Source organism: Betta splendens, chromosome 9 (genome assembly GCF_900634795.4).
Source record: "Betta splendens chromosome 9, fBetSpl5.4, whole genome shotgun sequence".
Classification (NCBI taxonomy): Eukaryota; Metazoa; Chordata; class Actinopteri; order Anabantiformes; family Osphronemidae; genus Betta; species Betta splendens.
In genome coordinates this window covers 25,633,333-25,656,588 of record NC_040889.2, presented here as the reverse complement: position 1 = coordinate 25,656,588, position 23,256 = coordinate 25,633,333, and the positions used below count along the sequence as shown (strand labels likewise).

Genomic DNA, 23,256 nt, shown 5'->3' with positions numbered 1-23,256 from the left:
GACAACCCATGACTTCACAAACGTCAATGTTTTTCTCCAATACTTTTATTTCAGAGAACAATACAAAACAAAGAAGGGATGCCTAAAAACAAGTCTTTACTGACATACGGTTAAGAAATAATAATGTTTATCTTAAGAGGTTCGACACAAATTTGCATATGAGAGTAGAAAAAAGGCACATAATGAGTGACTGCTACAGGAACCTGTCTTCTGCTCGCAGGAGGGAATCCACGCAGAACAGGTCAATATGATAGTGTTTGATTTGAAAACGTGAGGGTCTAAATACAGGATGGTAATAAAATACTACGCATGTAGTGTACAAACACATTAAACAGCATCAGTGAAACAACTATGGACACATGGAGCTACTGGGTTGTAGTTTTCACCACAACATGGCACTTTTGTTCACCTACTGTACATTGTGACCCTAAAGGGTTTATTTGTCTGACACAGAGTGATGAGAGTTTCATTATTAATGGTCTAAAAGCCAAACAAATGCCCAGAATTTAGAAATTTTATGCCTGGGAAACAAACGTAGTCTTTCTCGCCATGGCTGTTTAATTTTGTTTACATCTTATAAGGTGCAAAAACAAAAGTAACACGAAAACTAAGTTTGGGTTTAAGGTTAAAACAGGCTCAGAAGTATTTTCATAACAACATTAATGAAAGTTTGTGGTTTCTGAAGTTCGAAAGATACACAACTAACACATTTTAGTGTGACGGTAGCAACTAGTACCATTGTTTCTGGCTGTTCTGTGGTTCATCATTAAGACTAAATAACAGATATAAACTGCATCAGTGATAATCATACAGTATTAAAACGACCTATTTTTTATTTTTGAGATATTAAAAAGGAAAAAAATATCTGGTGAGCAGCTTAAAAGCTGAGAAATGAGCGTTTGGAGGGAAGAAGAGGTGGCGTGCAGAGGCGTGTACGTTATAATGATGGGACCCCTGACTCCTGGAGGGTTTTGCAGGGTGGCAGGAGGCATGGATTCACAGAGGACCGTGAGTGTGTGTACCCAGACATGAAACATGCCTGTCTGTTTTTCCCTTTAAGACCGTTTACTCGTCCGACTTCATCTTCATCTGCGCCTGCATCTGAGCAATCATCTCCTGCATGCGTCTCAGCTGGAGGAAAGCAAAATAAAGATGTGGTCACAGTGATGGACCAATCACTCAACCCACAAAACATTTATTTGTGTTACTGTATTTGTTGTTTGTTACATTCTCCTGCCATCGTCTCACTCCTGTTTACTTTATTCACTTCATGAATGAAATAAGGAATTTAAAAACAGTGTAAAGTATGTTCAGCTCTTGTTTTTTTTGACTTGTTTTTTACATGTGCATCGCCATCATGTGGCTAAGAAGAAGACCTTTCTCATTAAAATGTTTACATAGGAAGCTCTTTCTTGACAGCTAGAGGCTGTTTATTAATGTTAATGGAGCCGTAATAATGAATACAAATGTTGTAATGAATATTTTAATAACCTAAAACACACCCAACTTCATACCGAAGGCAGACCCATCTATTTATCAGTTTTTGCATATGTTTTTGTCAGCACAAAATAAAAGGAAAATATTAGTCTTATTCCAGTTCTGCGCATTCGTACCTCAGCTTCTTTCTGTAGCAGGATCTGGTCCTTATCCATTACATCCTCATCCACAGTCCTGCAGGGACAACAACACATGCGTTATCAGAAACCTTGTTGTAAGAGAAGCAGCTCACCCGATGTTTAACCCGTATAAACCAGGGTCTCACCTGACCGCTCTCTTCAGCCTCTCTGAGCGGAAGTTCTCATAATGTAGGTCCTGAGTTACCTCCTGCAGGTCTTGCATGTGGGTCCTGTAACGGAAAGATGTGCAATCCTATTTTCACACACTAGAGGGCAGCAGAGCACCTGTAAAGCTCCAGTGACAGCCAGCTTAAATATCCTATCACGCAATGGATTTTAGTACAAAGGATACTCACACAAGCATGGTGCGCAGTTTAAGGAAGTCATTGTGTTCAGGGTTCTCTACTTCAACAACTCCCCAGGGATAAAGGCGACCACGGATCTTCTTCCCTTTCACTTCAATCAGCTGGTTGGAGCCAATGACAGCGAAGGGGATGCTTGCCTGGGAAAGGAAGACATGTCAGAAAATAGGACATGGAAAGAGATAAGGAAAATAGCTATGGTATACGTAAGGCATCATAGGAAGGGATGCAGTGTTCATGCAAAGATGAACAGGAAGAGAATCAAATAAATCATTGAGAAATGAGAGAAAGAGAGAAGGATCAGCGGTTTGTCACTTTCTCACCTTCAAGAGTCTGGTCTGTTCCTTGAACTCCTCGTCCTCGTCAGAGTCGGCGTCGGGCAGCTGGTAAATTTTGATGCCGTGCTCTGCGATCTCGTCCAGGATCTGGAAGGTAGACGTCAGACAGAATCTCAACATGAAGCAGCAGACCGTGACTCCCGGCATCTCACATTCTGTCAGAGGCTTAGAGACAGATGCTAACAGAGTGTCAGCTCAACGGCCACAAGGCAGAAATCAACCACTGCACATAAGACACATTCTTTTTAGAACTGAAATTGTTATAAAATTGTTCCATTTAAAAAGTCTCATTTCTTTATGCTTCATTTTGTGGTTGGTAGATGGATATTAATGATTAGTACACAGGTTAGCAACCATGGTTTACGTTGCTCCATTAGTAGTTTATCCTTGCATGCAGCTGAATCCTAATATCAGTGAAAACTGCATCCCACATGTGCAGATGTGGATTCTAGCACAGCACAGACCTGTCATTCATCCAACTGTGCAGCATATGGTATGCATAATGCTGGCGCTCTCACTGTAAACGGAGAGTCACAATAACTAATGGGAAAATAACTGTTTCTGCGCTGACCCATAAACAGAAAGTAAGAGAGCCCTCTAGACTAATATGAGGGTGCGCGTGAGTACCTGTTGTTGCAGCAACCAATTTAATTAAAGCCCCCCACGGATGAAAGGGGACCGAGACAGGAAGGGGAGACAGGTGAAAAATAATAAGGGTCTGTCCATTCTAAGGAACAAACTTATCGCACTGGGCCGACCGGTGAAGAAACAAGCTGAAACAAAGGAGCTTTTTTCTCAACGCCACCTTAGGGACATATATCAGTATTTATTATTCTAAACATCAAAGCTGCATTTTCCCTTTGTTTTCCCAGGAGCAAACCTTTTAAATCTACAATGTCGTTTTATATAATGGGGCCAAAAAATGTCAAGTGTTGTTTTCCTGACTTGTGTGAGACTTTCATGTACTGTACAGTACAACAGGACAGTGGTGAGTCAGCCAGGAGCCTGGGAAGTGAAGGCAGCTTTTCCTACAGAGACCAGAGCTCGGGCCCCTGTTATGGCTGCCGCATGTTTTCTCAGCACGATGGTGTGTGTGCAGAGAGCGCTGGACATTGTTGTGGGGCAGATCTATAAACAAACTGGCTTCGCTGGACTCAGGAGCGCGTGACACTGGACCAGCGCCTCCTCCTCGCTCATTTATTCAAACATACATGATTTACAGATCCGTCCAATATGAAGGCTGGATTAGCATCTCTCTGGTGGGGCAGAGCCTAAAGAATTTGGGGAAACTGTGCACTTGGTGGGAAAATAAACAGGAGTGAGACAATGGCAGGAAACATGTAACAAACAACAAATACAGTAACACATGTACAGTAGATAAGACAGAACTGTTTAGATGAAACAGGAAATCTCTGACTGAATGGACAAAACAAAACCTAAAAAGTAAGACGCAATCTCAAGCAAAGTAGCCTTAAAAACATCAAAACATCATCTGGTCATTACACAAACATGAGTCTGTTGTGTGCCATCATCTGTTTCCAGCCCTTGCTGAACCAAAACCTGCCAAATGGCTGTTTACTGGAATCTATCTGACCCATAACATGTGCTTAGCATCGCCTGACACCTGTAATCAAGACCTCTTAGGGATCATCAGATGTCAAAATCACTGCCTGCTCCAAATCCCTGTTGTCTCCACCTGATTTACTGTACACAATGTAAGCTCTAATCCCTAATGTTACACCAGCCTCTCCTCCACACAGCTGTGTATTTTCATTGGCACAGCGATGCTGGCAGTAGGGGCCATTTCAATTTTATGACCATCCTGTGCAGTTATATTACAACCCCCACCCCCGTATGCGCTGTTATGGTTGGCCATGCATCCACTGCTGTCAGGGCAAAGGACAAACAATGACATTCAGAGCCTGACTAAGTATTAAGTACAATGGGAAGGGAATATATCATTTCAAAATCATTTCAGGTTTCTGGCTAAATAACATTGTGTTTCTGGAAATACTCCCTCAAGCTGCACAGGTATGATAAGTGTGTGGCTGGAGGCTGATGGTGCATTTTGTTTTCCAGCTAGACACCAAGCGCAGGTGAATCACACCAGACCTGTACATCCAGGTTAAGCTCCAGTCTAGAAATATCAGTATTAACTCAGGTGCAGTGGTCACGAGCAGCTCAAATATAGCTGCAGGTCTATACATAGATGTAATTACACAGGGTGACATCATCAGAGACGTGGATAAGCGGTTTTTCCAGCAATGGGAAAACAGGTCGGACACAAAACAGGCTGCAACCCCACCATTATATGGATCAACGGTTTCATCACATCAATCTGTGGAGGGACAAATATTTGCAGGACTTGTCAAACCCAGTGAAATGAACGTGAGCGAGTCAAACACCTGCTAAACTGTGAGTAATGAGCTCCGGACTGTGTTCGACGCCGATGCAGCGACGTTCAACAGGTGAGCGTGCACTGAACACGCGTTCTCTCGTGTGAATGTTGGAACGTGGCCCCCTGTGGCCTGGCATGGCGTTTGTAGCCTCCAAACTAAAGCTAGAACACGGAACAATGCTTGGAAGTAGAAACGCACCAGTGCATTCTTAGGAAATCAACAATGTAGCGAGAGAATCGAAAAAAAAAAACATTCAAACTGCATCTCAACACTAATCAGGCCCGACCGAGAAGCGGGACGAGACCAGCGGGACTCTTATGTAACGTCTTTAGGTTCACAGCTGCATCACTGCCTCTAGAAGTATCACTTCTGATCAGCTTTGAGGTATTTAAGCCCTGCTGCACCTCGATGGGCAGAAGGCCTCCTTTAAAATCACTAGAGGGTAATAAAAAACTCCTCTGCAACCTCGGAATCATTTCATTTAAATACTTTTGTGCAAAAATGCTCATTTTATAGCCAACAGGATTATTGCATGCTTCCTTTCATTAACTTTAGAATCTGAAGTTTTTTAATGGTTATATATTTTAGACCTTCGTGTACTCATTTTCAAAACTTAATAGATGGGAAATGTCAGATGTGACTGACATTATATTTTAAAGAGTACTGGAAAAAAGAAACCTTTATCTACAAATGAATGTTTCATTCATATTCTGTAGACTGTAAAACACACGTGCTGGAACTGGGCCTTGCATTTCCTGTTCACACTTCAGAGGCCTCACCAGTTTAGTTTACTACTCCTGCTTTAGCACGAAACACCTGTGGAACTGACGAATTCCAACTGTCTGAAAAAATAAACTGCATAATATATGAGCTTCCCACATAAAATTGATAGAGAAAATCTCCGGTGAGGAGTACTGGTATCCCCAGTAGTAAATCTAAGATGGTGGAAGTCCTTGATTCAAGCGCAAACTGTGTGTCTATAAATTGAATTCCTACAATCGGAAACAAATGAGAGGGGGGGGGGGTTGTCATTCAATCTTTCTTCAATCAAGCAAATAAAATGTTACTATTTAAAAACCTGTGCCTTATTTTTACAACACATAACACATTACTCAACGACATGATTACAAGACAGGCAACAGTGAACTTGTGGCATGAAAAGGAAAAGCTGATTCTCAGCTGGGCTCCTTCTGGCACTCTTAGTTTCCAAACTCACTTTGTCAACTCTAAGACACATGAGAACAAATGCCAGGAAACGCCTTTGGACTAACCGTCTCTGGCTTGCCTGCAGGGAGTCTGAGGGGGTGAGGGAGCCCTAACAATACCTGATCTGAGGGGGTTAGAGGGATTTAGACCTCATACCAGCCTCCAAACACACACACACGCGCACACGCACACACACGCACGCACACACGCACGCGCACGCACACACACACACACACACACACATCCAAAAGTATCTACCACTTGCGGATCCAAAAGTATCTACCACAATAAAGCAAATTCTCCGGTCCATCGATGTCTGTAAATCACAGGAGATGGATGGAAGCTGACCTTGCATGAAAAAATATGCTCCTATGACTTCGTCTACAGTTGTTCAAATGTCATCTCCCATTAAAGCACACATACTGTAGTGACACATAGCAGCGCGGGGAAAACAATACCTTTCTGTTCAGAGGATTAAAGATACTTGCAAGCATGCACAGAAACACATTCCAGATTTATCCAGTCAGAGGCTGAGGCCAAGTGGACAGTCCAGACTGGAACAGACCGGCCCAGAACAGATTTGCTCTAACATAAAGGTGAGGAGGAAGTTCTGCAACCATGGTAAAGTGCAGACATCTTAGGAATAACGTGATCAGCTTGTGCACACCCACACTCCTATTGTCTGGGCTCAGTATTAGTACAGTGGAGACCACCCACCTCTCCTTCTGATCAAAGAGCATAGAGAGGAACAATTGAGCTATTCATGTAATCTTGTATTTAAGTCAGATTTAGAAGGGGGTTTGTGGGTTCACATTTGACAACACATCAGGTTTTTGCTCTGGTAATCAACAGCAAAATGTGACTCCTTAGCGACACCCCAATCTGTTGCTTTCACAGCATCTGTGAACAGGTAACGTGTGTAGAGCTGCTGCTGTAGAGCTAGGGATAAAATGCTACTTTATTGTTTTAAGGTCTACAGTAACACAGAGCATGTCCTGGCACAACGCCTGCAGGAGGGTAGAAAAATAAATACATCCTCGTGCTTGAAACACAGGCCGGAAAACGACCAGCACAAGCTGAACCGGGACTCATACAGTTCCACACAACCCCACAGGAGCAGTGAGGTAAGAATGCAATCACCAGTCAACCCTTACCGACAGGAACAAAGAGGGATTACGTTAAGCATTAAAAAGTTAGTCAAACATCCAGCTCACAGTGCGACACACCATCCATCACATAGCAGCTCGACAGATCCAACCACTGACGGTGACTCTCCCTGCTCGCACCGCTTCATGTTCTGTTATTTCCATTTAAGAAATCGGTGACAATACAGTCGGGTCCTATAAATGTGTCCCACAGGGGCCATAGAAGTGGTTCACACAGTGCGAGTATGGTAGAAAGGCTGGAGGAGACAACAGCAAGTTAGACAATGAGGGGAATGAGGGGTCAGTGCCTTGGCCAGGGGTGAAATATGGCAGCTGAGGGGACAAACATGGGGGGTTGGTTCTGGATGGGAGACCATGAGCAGAGATGGACAAGGACTTACAAGATGCTGGCTGTGAAAAGACACAAGATTTAAAGATAAGGGGCGTGAAAAGAAATACTCATGAAGGGAGGAACTATTGTCTGCTGTCTGGAGCGAGAACAGAAGGAGACCTGGGTTCTCTGGGCCTTTCAGACCCGTAGCTTGTAGACAGAGTGGTAGAGCAGCAAGTACACAACAAGTTGATTCTCAAATTATACCATCTAAAATCCAAAAAGATTCGGTTTATTAACATATGACGACAGCTGCAGCAGCAATCCACCTAAGAACATTGATTTCTTGTTCTAGCGGTAGGATTAAGTGAAAACTGGACACAATAAAGCAATGTTTTGCTCAGACAGAGAGGCATCTTTGCTTATTTCAGGATTCCAGTCTAAAGCAGCTGTTTACCTTCCTCTGTGTTCATACAGAAAACGTCCAGGAGACCTAAGCCCTACACAGGATATGACTGTAAGGTCCCAGACTGAGAGGATCAGACCCTCAATATACCCTCCTCAGGGCTGCTCATGAGCTAGAGACAACAATGACCCCAGTGAAGGAAATTGACATTAGTGCAAATTAAAAATAAAGGGCGCAAAGAAACAGAGGAAGAAAGTAAAAGGCAGCTGAGTGAGGCACTGCCAGCAGAGGAAGGACTGAGCGAGAAGCAAGCAGAACTAAGGGGATGAAAGTTGAACAATGTGGTTTGTTCACTTTGTTCATGAGTGGGAGCTGGACGGGCCGGCAGGTTGTCTGGTCAGCGTACAGACCTGATTGTTCTGTACAGGCCATTTCCCTTTATAATGACAGAGAGGGCTGGATGACCCTTGAGGGCAAAGGGCTCCCATTTACTGAGAGACAAATGGCTCCAGCCAGTGAAAAAGTGCCCGGCAAAAAACAAACTAATAAATAATGTGATGCTAACTGTGCAGGTTATCAATCATGCTAAAGCACCTCGTGGCAGGTTCTTGGCTGGCGGCGCTCTGAGCCCAGAGAAAGGTTCCCTCATACACTGTACAACACTCTGAATATGCCACATATACCTCAGAACCGTTTCATCTAATCTGATCCAATAACAAATACACAAGCCACAAATTGTGTATTTATTCTCCACAGAGAATTCCAAGGAAAAAAATAAACAATGCTGTTTTATCACTGTATTGTACTTGTTTGTGTTTGGGCCTGTGTGCGTGAGTTTGCCCATTTTGTTGACTTCAGCAGCTAATTGCTTTTTACTGTATTTGGGAAAACTCTGCTGAGCGAAAACCTGTGGGAAAAAAGCAACAAACTATTAGTGAGATAGTGTTGTGGACAATTAGGTACTATGGAGGGCAGATCAGAACGATAGCGCTGCAGTAAATCCACTCCCCTCCTCTTACTGCTTCCCACTATGCTGCAATTAGAGTAGAACTATTCTGAATGAAAAAAAAACAGTAGGAAAAAAATAAACAAGTCAAATGTCTAATCGGGGCAGCTGACCTGTTACATGCATTCAGCTAGTTCAGCGGGTCAGAAGGCAAGGGCTTTCTGTAGTTTGAGGCGGGGGTCAGTTTGGAAGGAAACATGGTTTTGATATATGTTAAGTGGCAGAAGAGCACTGAGAAAAGGTCAACACACAACAATAGTGCAGAGCACAGTGATAACTGAAGGACAGCTCAGTGGAGCAGCTTTAACACCTGAGCAAATGAGCAAAAACACAAAATCAGTGACTGAGATCCCACTTAATACTACAACTATGAAATGGAGAGAGACAAGTGCACATCTTGTTTCCATGACATTCATAGATGTATAAGAACCAACTGTGGGGGATTCATACAAAAGTGACATGCAGCTGACTGAGAACTGAGTGAACGCGACACCAGCCTGTCAGACCACTGGCTCCGGAGCCTGAATGGGAGGCAGGAGGGGGGTCTGGGCACGCGCGGACAGGTGGGGAGACAGAATGACTTCCAATTAAAAACACAGTGGAGTGGGCTGAGATGAAATACCTATTTTCAATTAAAACCCCCACACACACCAATGACTGCAACTAATGAGTATTTAGAGCGTCAGTGCGATGATTACGTTTGTGATTGACGTCATGGTCAACACAGCATTTTAGATTCTTTGGTAACAGTCTGAAACTATTTGTTAGTAGAGTGGAGTTAAACAGGCAGGCAAATCTTATAACTTCATCTTGTAAGTGTGTGTGTGTGTGTTGCCTCAAACTACTCTGTCCTTCCTCCCTCAGGATAGCAGGAAGCTGAGGAGCGTGCAGGCAAGCAGCTCCAACAGGAAGTATCTGGGACGGGCTGATACTGAATGTCATGTACTCCATCTATATTATACACAACATACTTCATTTACTTCTGGACCTCCTACCATTTCCTCTCTCGTATCGCCCCTCACAGTAATTTTGAACAGGCCAACCAGCTATCCATCTCTGCAATTATTCGAGGAAGTACATGTGCTCTGTCTTACAAACGCCTGCACTGCCAATAAGTGTGACTCAATCATATAAACCACACCATGTCCAAAGGTCACCCAAGTTCCAAGCTTGTTATTAGAAGAAGCAGTTTAGGCTAAATTTAGCATCCCAAAAATATACAGAAATTGGTGAAGACTGGGGTATATTAGCGTCTAAGTGTCAAACATACCCTTCTCTTCAAGCGGTCCCTCTCCTTCAGTGTCAGTGTGTCAGCCTTGGCAATAACTGGGACTATGTTGACTTTACTGTGGATGGCCTTCATAAACTCCACATCCAGTGGCTTCAGACTGGAAAGGAAGAAAAAGAGGAGAAAGAGTGATTTGACAGAACAAAGAGAGAATTGGAAAATGGAGAAAAATTATAGCCACATAATAGAACTATGAGCCAGTTAGAGCGTAGACGCAAGGGAAAAAGGGAACTTCTCACCATAAGTATGCTAACTACTCAAAACAACAACCAATGAGTTACTAAACACAACGTAAAAGAGAGAAATGCCATTTCAGCTCACAGTTGGTGTTTGTTCAAGTGAGTGAGTGTTTACCCATGGCCAAATGGAGAAATGAAGTAGAAGCAGCAGTGCACTCGGTTGTCCACTATGTGCCTCCGGTTCAGCCCACTCTCATCGTGGAGGTACCGCTCAAACTGATTGTCGATGTACTGGATGATAGTCTTAAAACTGACATTAGAGAAAGACACAAAAAAAAAAACGCATGAACTGCCATAATCCCACCAGATTAACACAAAAACAGTAGTTACAGAAGTAAAACCTAAAAGGTCAATTTCAAGAAAATTAAGTTTAAAAGGGAAGAGGAAACTGAGACGAATATTCTGGACTAATTCAATTTATTCTCAGAAGGAATGGAGGCTGGATATTTGTTGATGTTATGTTGACAATGTTTGAATGCTGCATTTGTTTTCATAATTTTTTTTATGATGCAGTATACAATAAAAAAAACGAAAATAAAAATACGGTCTCTACCCAAAAAACTCAAATCCTGTTGCCATGTGCAGTCCAAACACTTGACATATATAATTTAAATATTATGAAAGTGAGAAATTCTGCAGAGAAAGCAAAAGATAAGGCAAAAGCTGAAATCCTGTCACAACGACCCCCCCCCCCCACACAGTATAAAGATATAAAGAAATCCACACGTATGGAATGCAGAGGGAGGAGAGGTAGGGACAAGGGAGTTTGGGATGCAACTGGAGGGAGTTGTTGAGGACAGGAGAGAGGCTGCTGGACAGGAAACATGCACCAGGCTGTTATCACTCCTCCACGGCTCACAAACACACCAGTCCTGGCTGTTGATGGCGTCTCCATAACCTGGGGTGTCAACGACAGTGAGGCGAAGCTTTACTCCTCTCTCCTCAATTTCCACAGTTGATGCCTCAATCTGCACTGTCCTCTCGATCTTCTCTGTGGAGGGAAAGCAAGAATAATTGCTGGGTGGACTAACCGATAACCCTGAGCGTTAGGTACCCACTCTGTAGTAATGCGTTCAAAACAATAATACAATTCCTGGCAGAGCTATGTGCTTACGCAAGCCAAAGCTAGATACGCCTTGAAAAATAAATTAAGTCATGGGTTTGTCATCCACAGGGGCTACAAGTGTTCTTATGAGAAAAAATGACCAGTGACTTGAATTATTCTAAAGCAGAAAAAGTCCCTAATCCAAGTCAAGTCATAAGAAGGGCAAGGTCATGTTTGGAGTCTGAAGCATTCCCAGCATTCCGCTTCAAATAATGCTCTGCTGGAGGCACTGCAGCAGGAATTTCTTAATTTTTTACAGTGTGCATGTGTGTTGCTCTTTGTGCGTGTGTACAGTATACCTGCAGCACCAGGAATGTAACGCTCGGGGTAGAGGTCAGTGAGGAAAAGGCTGTTGATAAGGGTTGATTTCCCCAAACCAGACTCTCCTGAAAACAAGGTGAGTGGAAAACATGGTTATGCTTTCTACAAATCATGAGTTCGAAATAAAAAAGTAATTTGTTCACTCACCTACAACCATTAAGGTAAACTCAAACCCTTTTTTCACTGATTTTCGGTGCACCTGGTTTGGAAGGTTTGCAAACCCGACATAACCTGTCGCATCTGGGAACTGGAATGCAGAAAAATACAAATGTTCACAAATAATTATTAGTATTTATAGGAATTGTGTAACTTTACTAATTATGACATGCTTTCCTACTTTTCACCACTTGTTTTGTAACTTAGCAAACTTCACTTCACTTGTCTTTGAAGAGTACTGTATATGTGACAAAGTACCGGCAAGTAATGATGCATAAAATTGAGAAATTCCGAGTGGCAATGAAGTCATGATTCATGTCTATTTAAAGAGGATATCCTCCCTGAACGCCTGCGCAAGCATGTGTGCATGAGATTACAAGTATTGTGAGTCTTAATCATCCTGCTTTATTAAAAACCGCTCCTGTACACTGCAGATCTATTAGAAATGAGTAAATGATGTAACATGACGTAATGTCTACCAGTTACTCACCTTCCCTTTCTCTCCAGACTGAGACATTGCTACGTTTTACTGGATATCTGAAAAAGAAATAAACACAAAAGTAATCTAAAAAAACACTAGTCTTTATATCGATACTTTCAAGCAACTTAACATTTACTTTCTTATGGATACTTTCTCTAGAAAAAGTTGGCAGAGGTTTACTGTGTTTGAGAAACCTCTTTGATGAAAAAACATTAGGAACAGACAAACCAACAAAGAAACCGAAGCAAGAAGATTTTTGGCCCAATTCAGGAAAAAAGCCAAGTTTTAATATCCATGAGACTTCAAGTAGAGGTATTCTCTAAAACCGACAACTACTCTATTTTTTGAGAGCTCTTGAGTGGAAGAAGCTGAGATTCAGTGCTCTGGCTGTCCTTCCAGACTCCCATCAACTTGTTACAGATTTGTGTACCCCACTTTATGACCCTGAGCAGACGCCGGAGCAACCAGCCTGCTTGATAAATCAGCTACATAATGAATGAGCAGGAAGAACAGGCTCCATTTTATCACCAAAACACTGGCCATTGACAGGTGGACTGTGATAAGCATTAGAAAGAGGGGCGCCGTGCACTGCCAAGCAGAGATGCACTCTGGTTGCGTAACATAGAAAAGGCTGGCATGGGAACCTGCACTGAACCTTCTCATCTGGCCCGTAACAAACACACGTCTGGACACTTGAGGAGCTGTGTCACGTTGCTAAATGATTGGGATGGCAGTCAGGGAACCCTCTGTATCGGCATGAAAGTTGGCCGCGATCTCTGACAGGTTTTCACAGAGCGCGAGGGGGAACAATAGCTGTTTATCCCTCCGGTTCCTGAAACCTTTCCTATACAGGGCAGCTCAGCTGGGGTGGCAGGGGGAACACGTGCCTCACACATTCAGGACCGAGCCCAGATGGATCGGCACTTTAGGCACTTTAGGAGCACACATATGTAAAGACGTTCATTTAAATGAAGCTCAACCCATCGGTCAGTCTGTGAATCATTGGGCAGGTTTAAGACTTTAATCAGTTGGTTGAGTGGTAATCAATGCAAAAGTTAGGGCATGTGTCACAGAGTCAGGGTGCGAGTTACTTTACGAACAAAACAAGCACATGCGTCTGCATTAGGGGTGGATGGCGTTAATACATCAGCCCACACGCACGTATTGTTCCTTGCCATGCTCTGTGGGAACCAGCACCAGGCCAGCAGCAGATTAATTAAACCACTCCAATATCGCAGTTGTAATATCACAAAGACAACACTACAGGACAGACAGGCGGGAGGCACACTTCAATAATACTCTCTTAACAATGGCCATTTAATCATCCAGGGCGCTGAGCTGCTTAAACACACATACACACAGCTACCAGACACGGGGGCCAGATTTAACAGTTTGGAACCAAAAAAAAGCCAGCATTGTTGGCATGTAACGCATTTACAGTTGATTTATTAGCTGGAGGAAAGCCATGAAGGGGAAACAGTACTAGTACTAGTAGACTTATTCACCTTCCTGACAGGCAGTGTCAAGGGTCCACACACCCACTCTCCTCTTACTGGAAACACTGAAACAACCATTTCAGGTTCGAACCCAGAGGCACATAAACAAAAATGGTAATTTACTGGCATCTGATCATAGGAACTGGGACCCCAGGGCTGCTGAACATAATAAAGTGGTGTTTGGCTCATAAATACACACACACACACACACACACACACACACACACACACACACACACACACACACACACACACACACACACACACACACACACACACACAGTCAGGGGGCTCAACTGTAATTAAGTAGCTGTTGGGGTCCAAAGGTAGTGCGGTTGAGTAAGATACTGTTTTCTAAGCTGTGGATATAGAACACTTTAACATGAGCCCAGAGTGAATCAGAAAAGCCACAATCGGCTGAACAGAACTCTGGGGAAGGCAGGAGGCCTGTTCATAACACACATGGGATTAAAAGCACAAGATGGGCCTTTGATGATTGTGGGGACAGGATGGGACCGGACTGAAAACAAGTGTGCGTCATTCATAACATTGTGTTCCTGCCTCAGCTACTGTACAGCACAGTGACGCCGAGGTGGAAAAAAGTGTGCATCAATATATACATGACACCAGGTCAGAGGTTACTGAGAATACGGAACCATTACCCGTGTTGTCAGACTGAACACAAGGATTAAAGATCAGCTCTGTCAAAGTAACTTCAGTAGTTGGAGAGACTGAACCAGCAGCATCACTCAAACCTGCACATCTGTTTACAGTCAAAACTGTTTAGAGCTACATGACCGACTACAGGAGAGTGAGCTTTTAAACTCGTGACTTCTGTGTTACACAGTACCCCACCCCCTTCAGTTTATTCATTAGTTTGTCGATATGAATCAAGTTTTGTTTCTCCATTCACACCACAGTGAAAACATCCCTTTGGAGTTCATAGTGTCAGACAGATGTGGTCCCCACTGCTCCTGTAGAGAGCGGTGTTTGTAAAATTATGAGGTATGAGGAAGGAGAAAGGTCATAAAGCAGGAAAGTCTTGGATCGGAGCACTGGGACGTCTCTCAGCACCAAGAGATGCTGTCTCTCTCATATCAAACTGATCAGTGTCTGCTGGTGCAAAACATGGGCTTGTTTCTGAAGCGAAGGAGCAGCTGCCAGCCTGAGATTGCAGCTCCCAGTGTGAGACAGTGGCTGCTGCAAAATGTTCACCAATCAGCACGGCAGGAAGTGGCGCAGATGTTTGAGCCAAAAAGCCAGAAAGATGGATGATAATGCTTGAATAGTGGCCCTCCGCCACACATACAAAACGCGGTTTAAAATCAAAGAAGGGCCGGATTTGACCAGATGCCACTGTGGTGATTTCAGAGTTGAGGGGTGTTACACGTGTGCAGTGTACAGTGATGGAGAAGAACAATGTCTCAATAAAAAGCTACACAACAAACCTATTAGCTGAAGACTCCATAGAGAAGTCCCTGCTAACACGGGCAGCTGAATGGAGCAATGCTGGGGCGCGTCTGAGCGCGTGCTCGGGCCCGTGGGTGCCTCCGTGTTGGACGCCCACCACACCCAGTCTGTCACACGGAGCTGTCCACTGACAAGACAGTCGGCCCACAGCCCGCAGTTGACTTACACACGCTTCCTTGTTTGCGTGGTTACTTGTTTTAAAGTGTGCCCGGACCAAATTCGAACCCAAGACGACACTAAACCTCGGCTACGTTACATGTCAAACTTTAGCGTGCAACAGTTGCTACCGCCTTTGGTGTCATGTTGCCAGATCGGCTTCAACCGACCCTCCGCCGCGTCTTCCCTCCTCGCGCCGACTTCTTCCCGGGAGTTTGTCTAAAGGCATAAGAACGAACGACAGAGAAGACGCTTACCTGAGCGTAACTTTGAAAACAATCGTCAGTCCACAGGAGCCTTTTTAGCCTCTCGCCGCTGCCCCAGCCCAGGAAGGGAAAACCCGGAAACCGTTCACGTGAGTCCGCCCTCGTCCCCGAAGCTTGTCTTCGCCAACGGCCGTCGCTCGGCGCCACCGACGCCTTTACGGCTCAACAGCAGGGGCGTCTGGGCCGTAGAGAAGCGCGAGTGCTCGGATCCAAAATGGCGGTTCCACTGTCACAGTTTTTAAAACGGGAATCACTGCCCGAAGACGGATAACTAAACTGAGGATAAACAATGCAAACGGCAGACTGAAAAAGGCAAATGTACTCATCAAATGCAGTCAAATTATATTTTAACATTCATTCACTTAACTTAAGTGTTTTGTTTACAAACACAGCCCTACTCGCATTCAACAACACGTCAAAGATAAATTTTGTACCCTTTGATGAAAGGTAAACACACAGACAGCAAGGACGTCATATACCAAATAATAAACTAATAATATAATAAAACTGTAGTTTTTGGAACTACTTTTGCATCACCAAGTACAAATGCTTCTGTATAAACTAATTACACTATTCGGCAGTTTCTTTGAAAGTGTGTGATTTAAACATTTCTTGAGTTTGAACTGACACAATCATTAGCTAAACAAAAGTTATAAGCGGATGATTTCAGGCTCACTTTTATTATTTCTAGGATTTTGGAGTACACCCCTGGGAGAAATCAAAACAAACTGAAAAAACTACTTTCTGAAATGAAAGAAAAATTAAAATACACATGAATATGCAGATTTAAATTTAATATTTTAAAGAAGACACGAAAAGCATCTATAGTTTGTGTTGAATTATTCAAGAAAAGGGAGCTTAAAAACGCAATCATTCTTTAGCGTCACATTGAAAGTTAACTGACCTAAGGTCTAAGGTCTTCTACATATTTAAGTAAATGCATTAAAACAAATGCATTTTGTGGTACTTTATGTTATTATTACAGCTAAGTGGGTGTGAAATTGACATTTTACGCTATTTATAAACCAGACAAGTGGAATTAGCCTCCGTGTCTGAAAAATCAATAACAACCGCCATGATTCACCCAACCACTGTATTTCGTGTGGTCAGAACCACCCTCCCATTCGTCTTCAGCCTCTCGTGCCCCTTCTTCCCGTAAATAACAGTTCAAACGCACAATGCGCCCTGGACCGGTTTTTTATGTCTCACAACTTCAGCGCGTTTTCATTGGTCCCTGGAGGATGCAGCTGCAGCTCATTGGAGGAAAGTTACACCTCGACTCCACACACCCCCACCTCTCAGATATGTGCGATCCGTGGTACTGTGATTCCAGTTGTTTTCACATCCCCTCAGAAACAAAGACGCGCCGAGCGGCTGTCGCTTACACTTCAGAATAGAAGCGGCGAGTGATGCGCAACTGCATCTGCAAATCAAGGCTAGAACGGCGAACCCGAACATAGGAGGAACGATACAACTAGTTCTTCTGGAGAAAACCTACTGGAGAGTTCAAAAAGTTTCAGACAGACCCGACTGAACGCAACGAGCGAAAATGGTGTCGGCGGCGTTAGAGCTCCTGGGACTGTCACTGTGCGTGATTGGCTCGCTCCTGGTGATGGTCGCGTGCGGGCTTCCCATGTGGAAGGTAACGGCATTCATCGAGGCCAATATCGTGGTGGCTCAGACCATCTGGGACGGCTTGTGGATGTCGTGCGTGGTGCAAAGCACGGGCCAGATGCAGTGCAAGGTGCACGACTCCGTCCTCGCCCTCAGCCACGATCTGCAGGCGGCCAGAGCGCTCACCATCATCTCCTGCGTAATGGGCGTGCTGGGACTGATGGTGGTCATCGCTGGGGCGCAGTGCACCAACTGCATCCGTGCGGAGACCATCAAAGCCCGGGTGGTGAACGCTGGCGGGATCATCTACATCGCCAGCGGCCTGTTTGTGTTGGTTCCTCTCTGCTGGATGGCCAACAACATCATCTCGGACTTCTACAACCCGCAGGTGCCCACTGCCAAGAAGAGGGAGATCGGCGCGGCGCTTTACATCGGCTGGGCGGCCACCGCGCTGCTGCTGATCGGAGGTGCGATACTGTGCTGCTCCTGTCCCTCCAGCGGGAACTCCGGATACTCCGTAAATTACGCGCAAACCAAGCGAGCTACGCAGAACGGGGAGTATGACAAGAGGAATTATGTGTAGCTGCGGTGCTGCGTAAAAGTGACCTGCAACTCTTTTTTTTAAAAAACTGTTTGTATTGGTTTGTTTTTTAACGGGCGTTGTCTTTGCACCTGCAGTTTTTTACTTAGAAATCTGACTGAACTTTGAAAATCAATGGAAGCACCTCTGCTGTTTTTACACCGGGCCTTCAGCACCATCGGACCAAAAATGTAAACATCTTTTTGTATCTGCAGAAGATTCGTAAAAGACTCAAGAGGTAGCTCACAAGAAGGGGGTATCGTTCTTAGGGTACCTGTTTGTAAGTCTTCGAAATTATTATCATTTTAATTCTTGCTCTTGTAACTGCTAAGTTTTTCTTCTTGGAACTATTGAAAATACATGCTGATAATGCGTTTGAATTTTGGCTTGATGTGCTTCACCAGCACGGAGCTGTACAGCAGCTGAGACACACCAATTCACGGTAGTGGAACTACTGTGGGCTCTCAATGTCCACGGCAATAAAGAAAGCAGAGGGACGGTGGGTGGTGAAGCCCTAATACATCCCAGACAGGGTTCGGACAACGATGGCGTAGACTGTGAAGTCCGCTGTCTAATTTTGGACCTGTAGATTCCGGAAAACCGGGGATCGGCCGGTCGTGATATAAAAAAGTTACAGCTTTTGTTCTGTTGCACTGAACACCTGCATTGTTTGTTTTTTTACTGTCACCGCAGGACGTTTCTATTTTCAAAAAAGTTAGAATTAAACATGTGTTTTATGTTTGTTGACGTTCGATGTAATGATTCATTATTCGTGTACATGAAGATGCAATATTGTTTCCTTTTATTAAGATTAAAGTGAATATATTGTCTGAAATCTTCGGTCAAAGTGTGTTCTTAAGGGGCGCGGGCCCGCGGCGCCGGGAGCGCGCTCCTCGCCTGTGCGTAACGCCACATGCCGACGTCAGACCCACCATGAATCCATACAGCCCCTCGGCGGGAGAGGGTATTTTGGTTTGCCATAGAAATCCAGATGACAATGCCCATTGAGCCCGAGCGGGGCTCCGCTGCTCCGCTCACAATGCTCCACATCCCCCATCGCCACCGCGCCTTTCACACCGCCCCCACCCGCCCTCCTCCACAATGGAAGCCCGAAGAGCTGCGGAGAAGTTGTTGGAAGCGTCCTCCCGCAAGTCACTCCATTCACTAGATGTTACAAACGCACCTCCCACCGCAGCCCGGTGCTAAAATAGCAGCTCAAGACAAAAGCTCGCACACAAACACGTTGGAGCAATTAGTTTGTCCAGATCTGCCGTCGCTGGCGCGAGGACGCTCCGCCGGGGAAAGTGTGACAGTTACAAGAACGTGAACGCAGCCTCAGTCCAGGAGCCGAACGGCTTTGTTGTTTGGAGCTGTGACTGGATTACAAAAGCTTATCCACAGATTCTGGTTTGGTTTGACTTAAGAATCTTAGCAGGTCATATGCGCTCCTGATGAACGAAAATAGAAAGAATGCAGAAAGGTTCCATAGACCTGGAGAAGTATGTAATCAGAATATTTCCAATCTGTAAAGTGGCAGTTAGATGTAAACTAAAGCCAGAGATAATCCTCCACATCTACAACAAATGTGCCAATTCATGTTGCATTAATAAGCAGCACGACACCAGAGGTTTAGTTATCATAATATTTTAATTTAGTTTAACTAAACAATCCCATTTTAGGGTTAATTTACAGTATTTTCCAGTCTTTATCAGGGAGTTTGCTCCGTTGCCATGGAGATGCATCTGTTTTTATGCTTCTGGAGAAACTGTATGGTTTCCTTCAAAAACTGTCTTCACTCCATCCGGGGCCAACGATGATCTTTCATGTAGAGCGGGTGATTCAATTAGGTCATCAGAAAAAAAGTAAGATAAATGCTCAAAATTCTTCTTTAACTATTTCATTTTTCTCATCGTACTGTTTGAAATTAAAATCATCATCACGATCATTATCATAATTATTAATTCTGTGTTGCATTGGTGGCTAATATTTTTACTGACTTGGGTATTTTGATTTTCTACTGAGTCACACTTTTGATTTTACTACATTCCAGAGGCAAATATTATACTTTTTACTACACTTATTTGATAACTTACAGTAAGTTAGCAGTTGGATTTTAGATATTCATAATACAAAACACATCTTAAATTTCACATTATGTTGTCTGTGATGTGGTACAGCATATTTTAGTGTCAATACTTTTTTTTAAATACTTTTACACAGTAGTATTAGTGCTACTTTATAGTTTAGATCACATGCTTGAAAGTTTCTGCGCTGTTGCTCAGATAAGTAATTTTTTCTAAAGTAGGTGCTAAATCCTATTTTGGATTTTCTACACAAAGACCCTCCCTGAAAGGTCCAGCCTTGTTTGCCTTGGTGAGATGTTTTTGTCAGATTGTTAGTTCCACTCCTCTAGTCGCTACACAGAGGGTGACGATGGGCAGGGTGTGTGTGTGTGTGTGTGTGTGTGCGTGTGTGTGTGTGTGTGTGTGCAAGGGGTTAAGTGCGTGTATGTGTGTGTGTAAGAAAGAGGCGGTGGGGGGTTCTGGGCGGGGGTTTGAGGCTCATTCTAACAAGAGCGGAGCAAATAGGGCCAGCGACGTCACTCAATGGGCGCTCGCCATGGTAACCAGAACCTGCAGTTGCCTGGTTACAGGAGCCTATAATGTGGTGGTATGGATGAGCCTAATAAAAGGCCTGGTCATCAGACATTCCTGCAGGCGTGGACGCACACATACACACACACACACACACACACATACACACACACAGGACGTCTGGAAGTTGAAGGAGGGATTTACCTAAAGCCTCTAATGGCCACTGCAAAAAGAGCTGTGACAGCAGAAACACGTTTTGTTTCGAGGCAAATGTTAAGTGTTGGATGTAAACAGCTCTCACCTCCAACGCTGACCCTGCTCCGCCCGACAGACCCTACACTTACTGTAAGGTCCTGTCACACGCATTCGAAACCTCCTCCGCTGCGGACGAGTCATGAGACAAAGGCGCTTTAATTAATGGCCGCACGGATCGACTCACGCTCACATCAGAGCCAGCAGGTGCCTCCAGTGCACAGACTCCCAGCAGCAGAGCGCTTACTCAGAGATAGCGAGGCCAAGAGTCAGCAGGTGGTTAAACGCCGCGGACAACTGCAGCTTTGTGCACCAGTTAAAGCCCCCGTGAGCCGTTTGTCCCAGAAACAATGAGAGCCAGAGTGGTTGGAGACGGAGATCAGAGGGGGAAACAAAAAGTCCTCTTTTCCTCAGCACGCTCGCAAAGTTCACCTCCGACTGACTCACACGTCTTTGTGTAACAGTAACAGGAGCAGGCGGAAGGAGAAACAGGAAGGAACCTGGAGAGCGTGTGTGTGAGGAGCAACGGCGCCCGATGGTCAGAGACGCTGTCACACATGAATCAAGATGAGGAGCCGCTTTGCGCAACAGTTACAGTTGGATGTTGGGAAATCTCTGCACAGGAACATAATCAGCATTTCTTAATAATATTCCATGAATATGAGCGATGATGAGCTGACAAGGATTCCCACCTGAATATAACGGCGCTCCTCCCTCGGGGGAGCTTCATGGTGAGGTCACTGTTTGGCTTCCTGGCAGCATCGCGGTTGCGTTTTCTTTTTTTAAACCCTCATTGAACCTTAACTTTAACCAATGTATTAATCCCTGCGGGGGAAATCAGAGCTGCCAGTTTAGGCATTTACCAAGACTAAACAGGTGGCGGCTCGCGCCCCAAGTAGAAAGAAGCCACCATAACCTCAGGTAACCTCAGCGTTTATGGGAAATGTTGCCCAATATTCAATCACACTTCCTACAGGAATAAACAAAGTGCACAAGGATGATTTATGTCAGACACATGAGAGACGTTGCAGCAGGGAGTCTTCACTCCTCTCATGCCTGAGTGAGATCATGTTTCCATACAGTATATATCTGAACAAGGAGGCGGCTTTAAATATTTGGACGTAAAACACACACACACAGGGTCACGTAGGTGGGTCAGAGCGGACGGAGCAGTGACTGACAGCTCTCTGCTGAGATGAAGGAGGCCTGGGAGGGTGACGGATGTCTGCGACGGGATCAGGAGACATTGCTGATTTGACACGCTCAGCGGCCGGGCCGTGTGTGATGTCAGGGTTCTGCAGCCACTTAACGTGTTCACAATCAGCGGGAGGGCGCGCACGCAGGTGGTGCTGCTTCTGGCCCTGGGCCCGGGTGCACAGTCATTTGGCCTCCCAGCCCAACGTAGGACACGGCAATCAGGGCTGAATAAACAAGCAGCCTTTTCCGAGGCCTGTGTTGCTTTGGCACTAATTGAAGCTTGAAGAGCTGCTGCTGCTGCTGCTGCTGTTCGGAGGAACGGACGCAGCACATCGACGCTGGATACTGTATGTGAAAAGGGTTCATTTCAAACATGACTGACTCGTGCTAAAGGGGCTTTTCCCTTCTCCCCCTGAGCTCATTGTGCCCCGGACTGCAGTGTATCTGGAAGAATGAAGCCCGCGGTGCGTGACGGCCATTAAAGAGTCACCCACCACAGAGGATGGAGAACAGACAGCCTCATCCCACCCGGCCGCACACTGAGCCTGAGCGCCCCCCCCCCCTCCCCGGCTGCATGAGGAGCTCCATGTAATTAAAATGACTGTCATATCACCATCATCAATTATTGTGGAAAATGGCACTAAAGGCATATAACTTTATATCGGGTTCATGTGCGTGCTTTGCAGGCAGGCACAGGCGCTTTGGTTTGAAAGCCTTTTGCAGTGGAGAGGGCTCTGATTCAGGGACTGACCCCCAGCTGTGACAGCAGCACCGGCGTCTGTGGACGGGCAGAAATAAAAAACTGCAGGAAGAACAGAGCGGCTCCTACTGTTGCACCGCTTCATTTTAAATGGAGGCCTTTTCGTTGGCCTTTGTTTCGTTCCGCTTGCATGTATTTTATGTTAAGAGGGAGGAAGTTGGGAGGAAGTCCATGATTGCAAGAGAAAATGATAAATGCTGCACCATAAAAAGTCATCACCTGTGAAAACAGCTACTGCTAAATGTTATTGATAACATATGCTGGAGAAACCTGTGAGCGGTTCCAGAGCAAACGTTAAGGTAATGACTCAATAAATGTAAAGTGAGGAGTATTATTATTATATAAACAGTGCATCGGCTGCATTGCACACATTATTACGCCACCAACACCTTCCTGAGCTCCACTGAGCAGCTTGTTCCCATTGAGGAGGAACCGTGAGCGCCGGAGCGCGAGGCTGCTCACACGTCCACAT

General features: G+C 44.8%; 2 protein-coding genes across 2 annotated transcripts; one reads left to right on the top strand and one right to left on the bottom strand.

The window, feature by feature from the left end:
• Nucleotides 1–27: 27 nt before the first annotated feature.
• On the bottom strand, nucleotides 28–16,003 carry zgc:63587 (uncharacterized protein LOC393431 homolog). The gene is made up of 12 exons (XM_029161116.3): nucleotides 15,779–16,003; nucleotides 12,409–12,455; nucleotides 11,910–12,009; nucleotides 11,741–11,827; nucleotides 11,204–11,327; nucleotides 10,452–10,586; nucleotides 10,080–10,197; nucleotides 2,302–2,403; nucleotides 1,973–2,118; nucleotides 1,763–1,846; nucleotides 1,614–1,671; nucleotides 28–1,131 (listed from the first exon to the last, which is right to left on the bottom strand). The coding sequence occupies exons 2-12, from the start codon at nucleotides 12,433–12,435 to the stop codon at nucleotides 1,066–1,068; spliced, it is 1,047 nt and encodes a 348-aa protein (XP_029016949.1). The 5' UTR covers nucleotides 12,436–12,455; nucleotides 15,779–16,003; the 3' UTR covers nucleotides 28–1,065.
• Nucleotides 16,004–16,604: 601 nt separating this feature from the next.
• Nucleotides 16,605–18,816, top strand: cldn5a (claudin 5a). Its single transcript, XM_029161117.3, has one exon. It carries the CDS (start codon nucleotides 17,337–17,339, stop codon nucleotides 17,982–17,984), a length of 648 nt encoding a protein of 215 aa, XP_029016950.1. The 5' UTR covers nucleotides 16,605–17,336; the 3' UTR covers nucleotides 17,985–18,816.
• The last annotated feature ends 4,440 nt before the right edge of the window (nucleotides 18,817–23,256 follow it).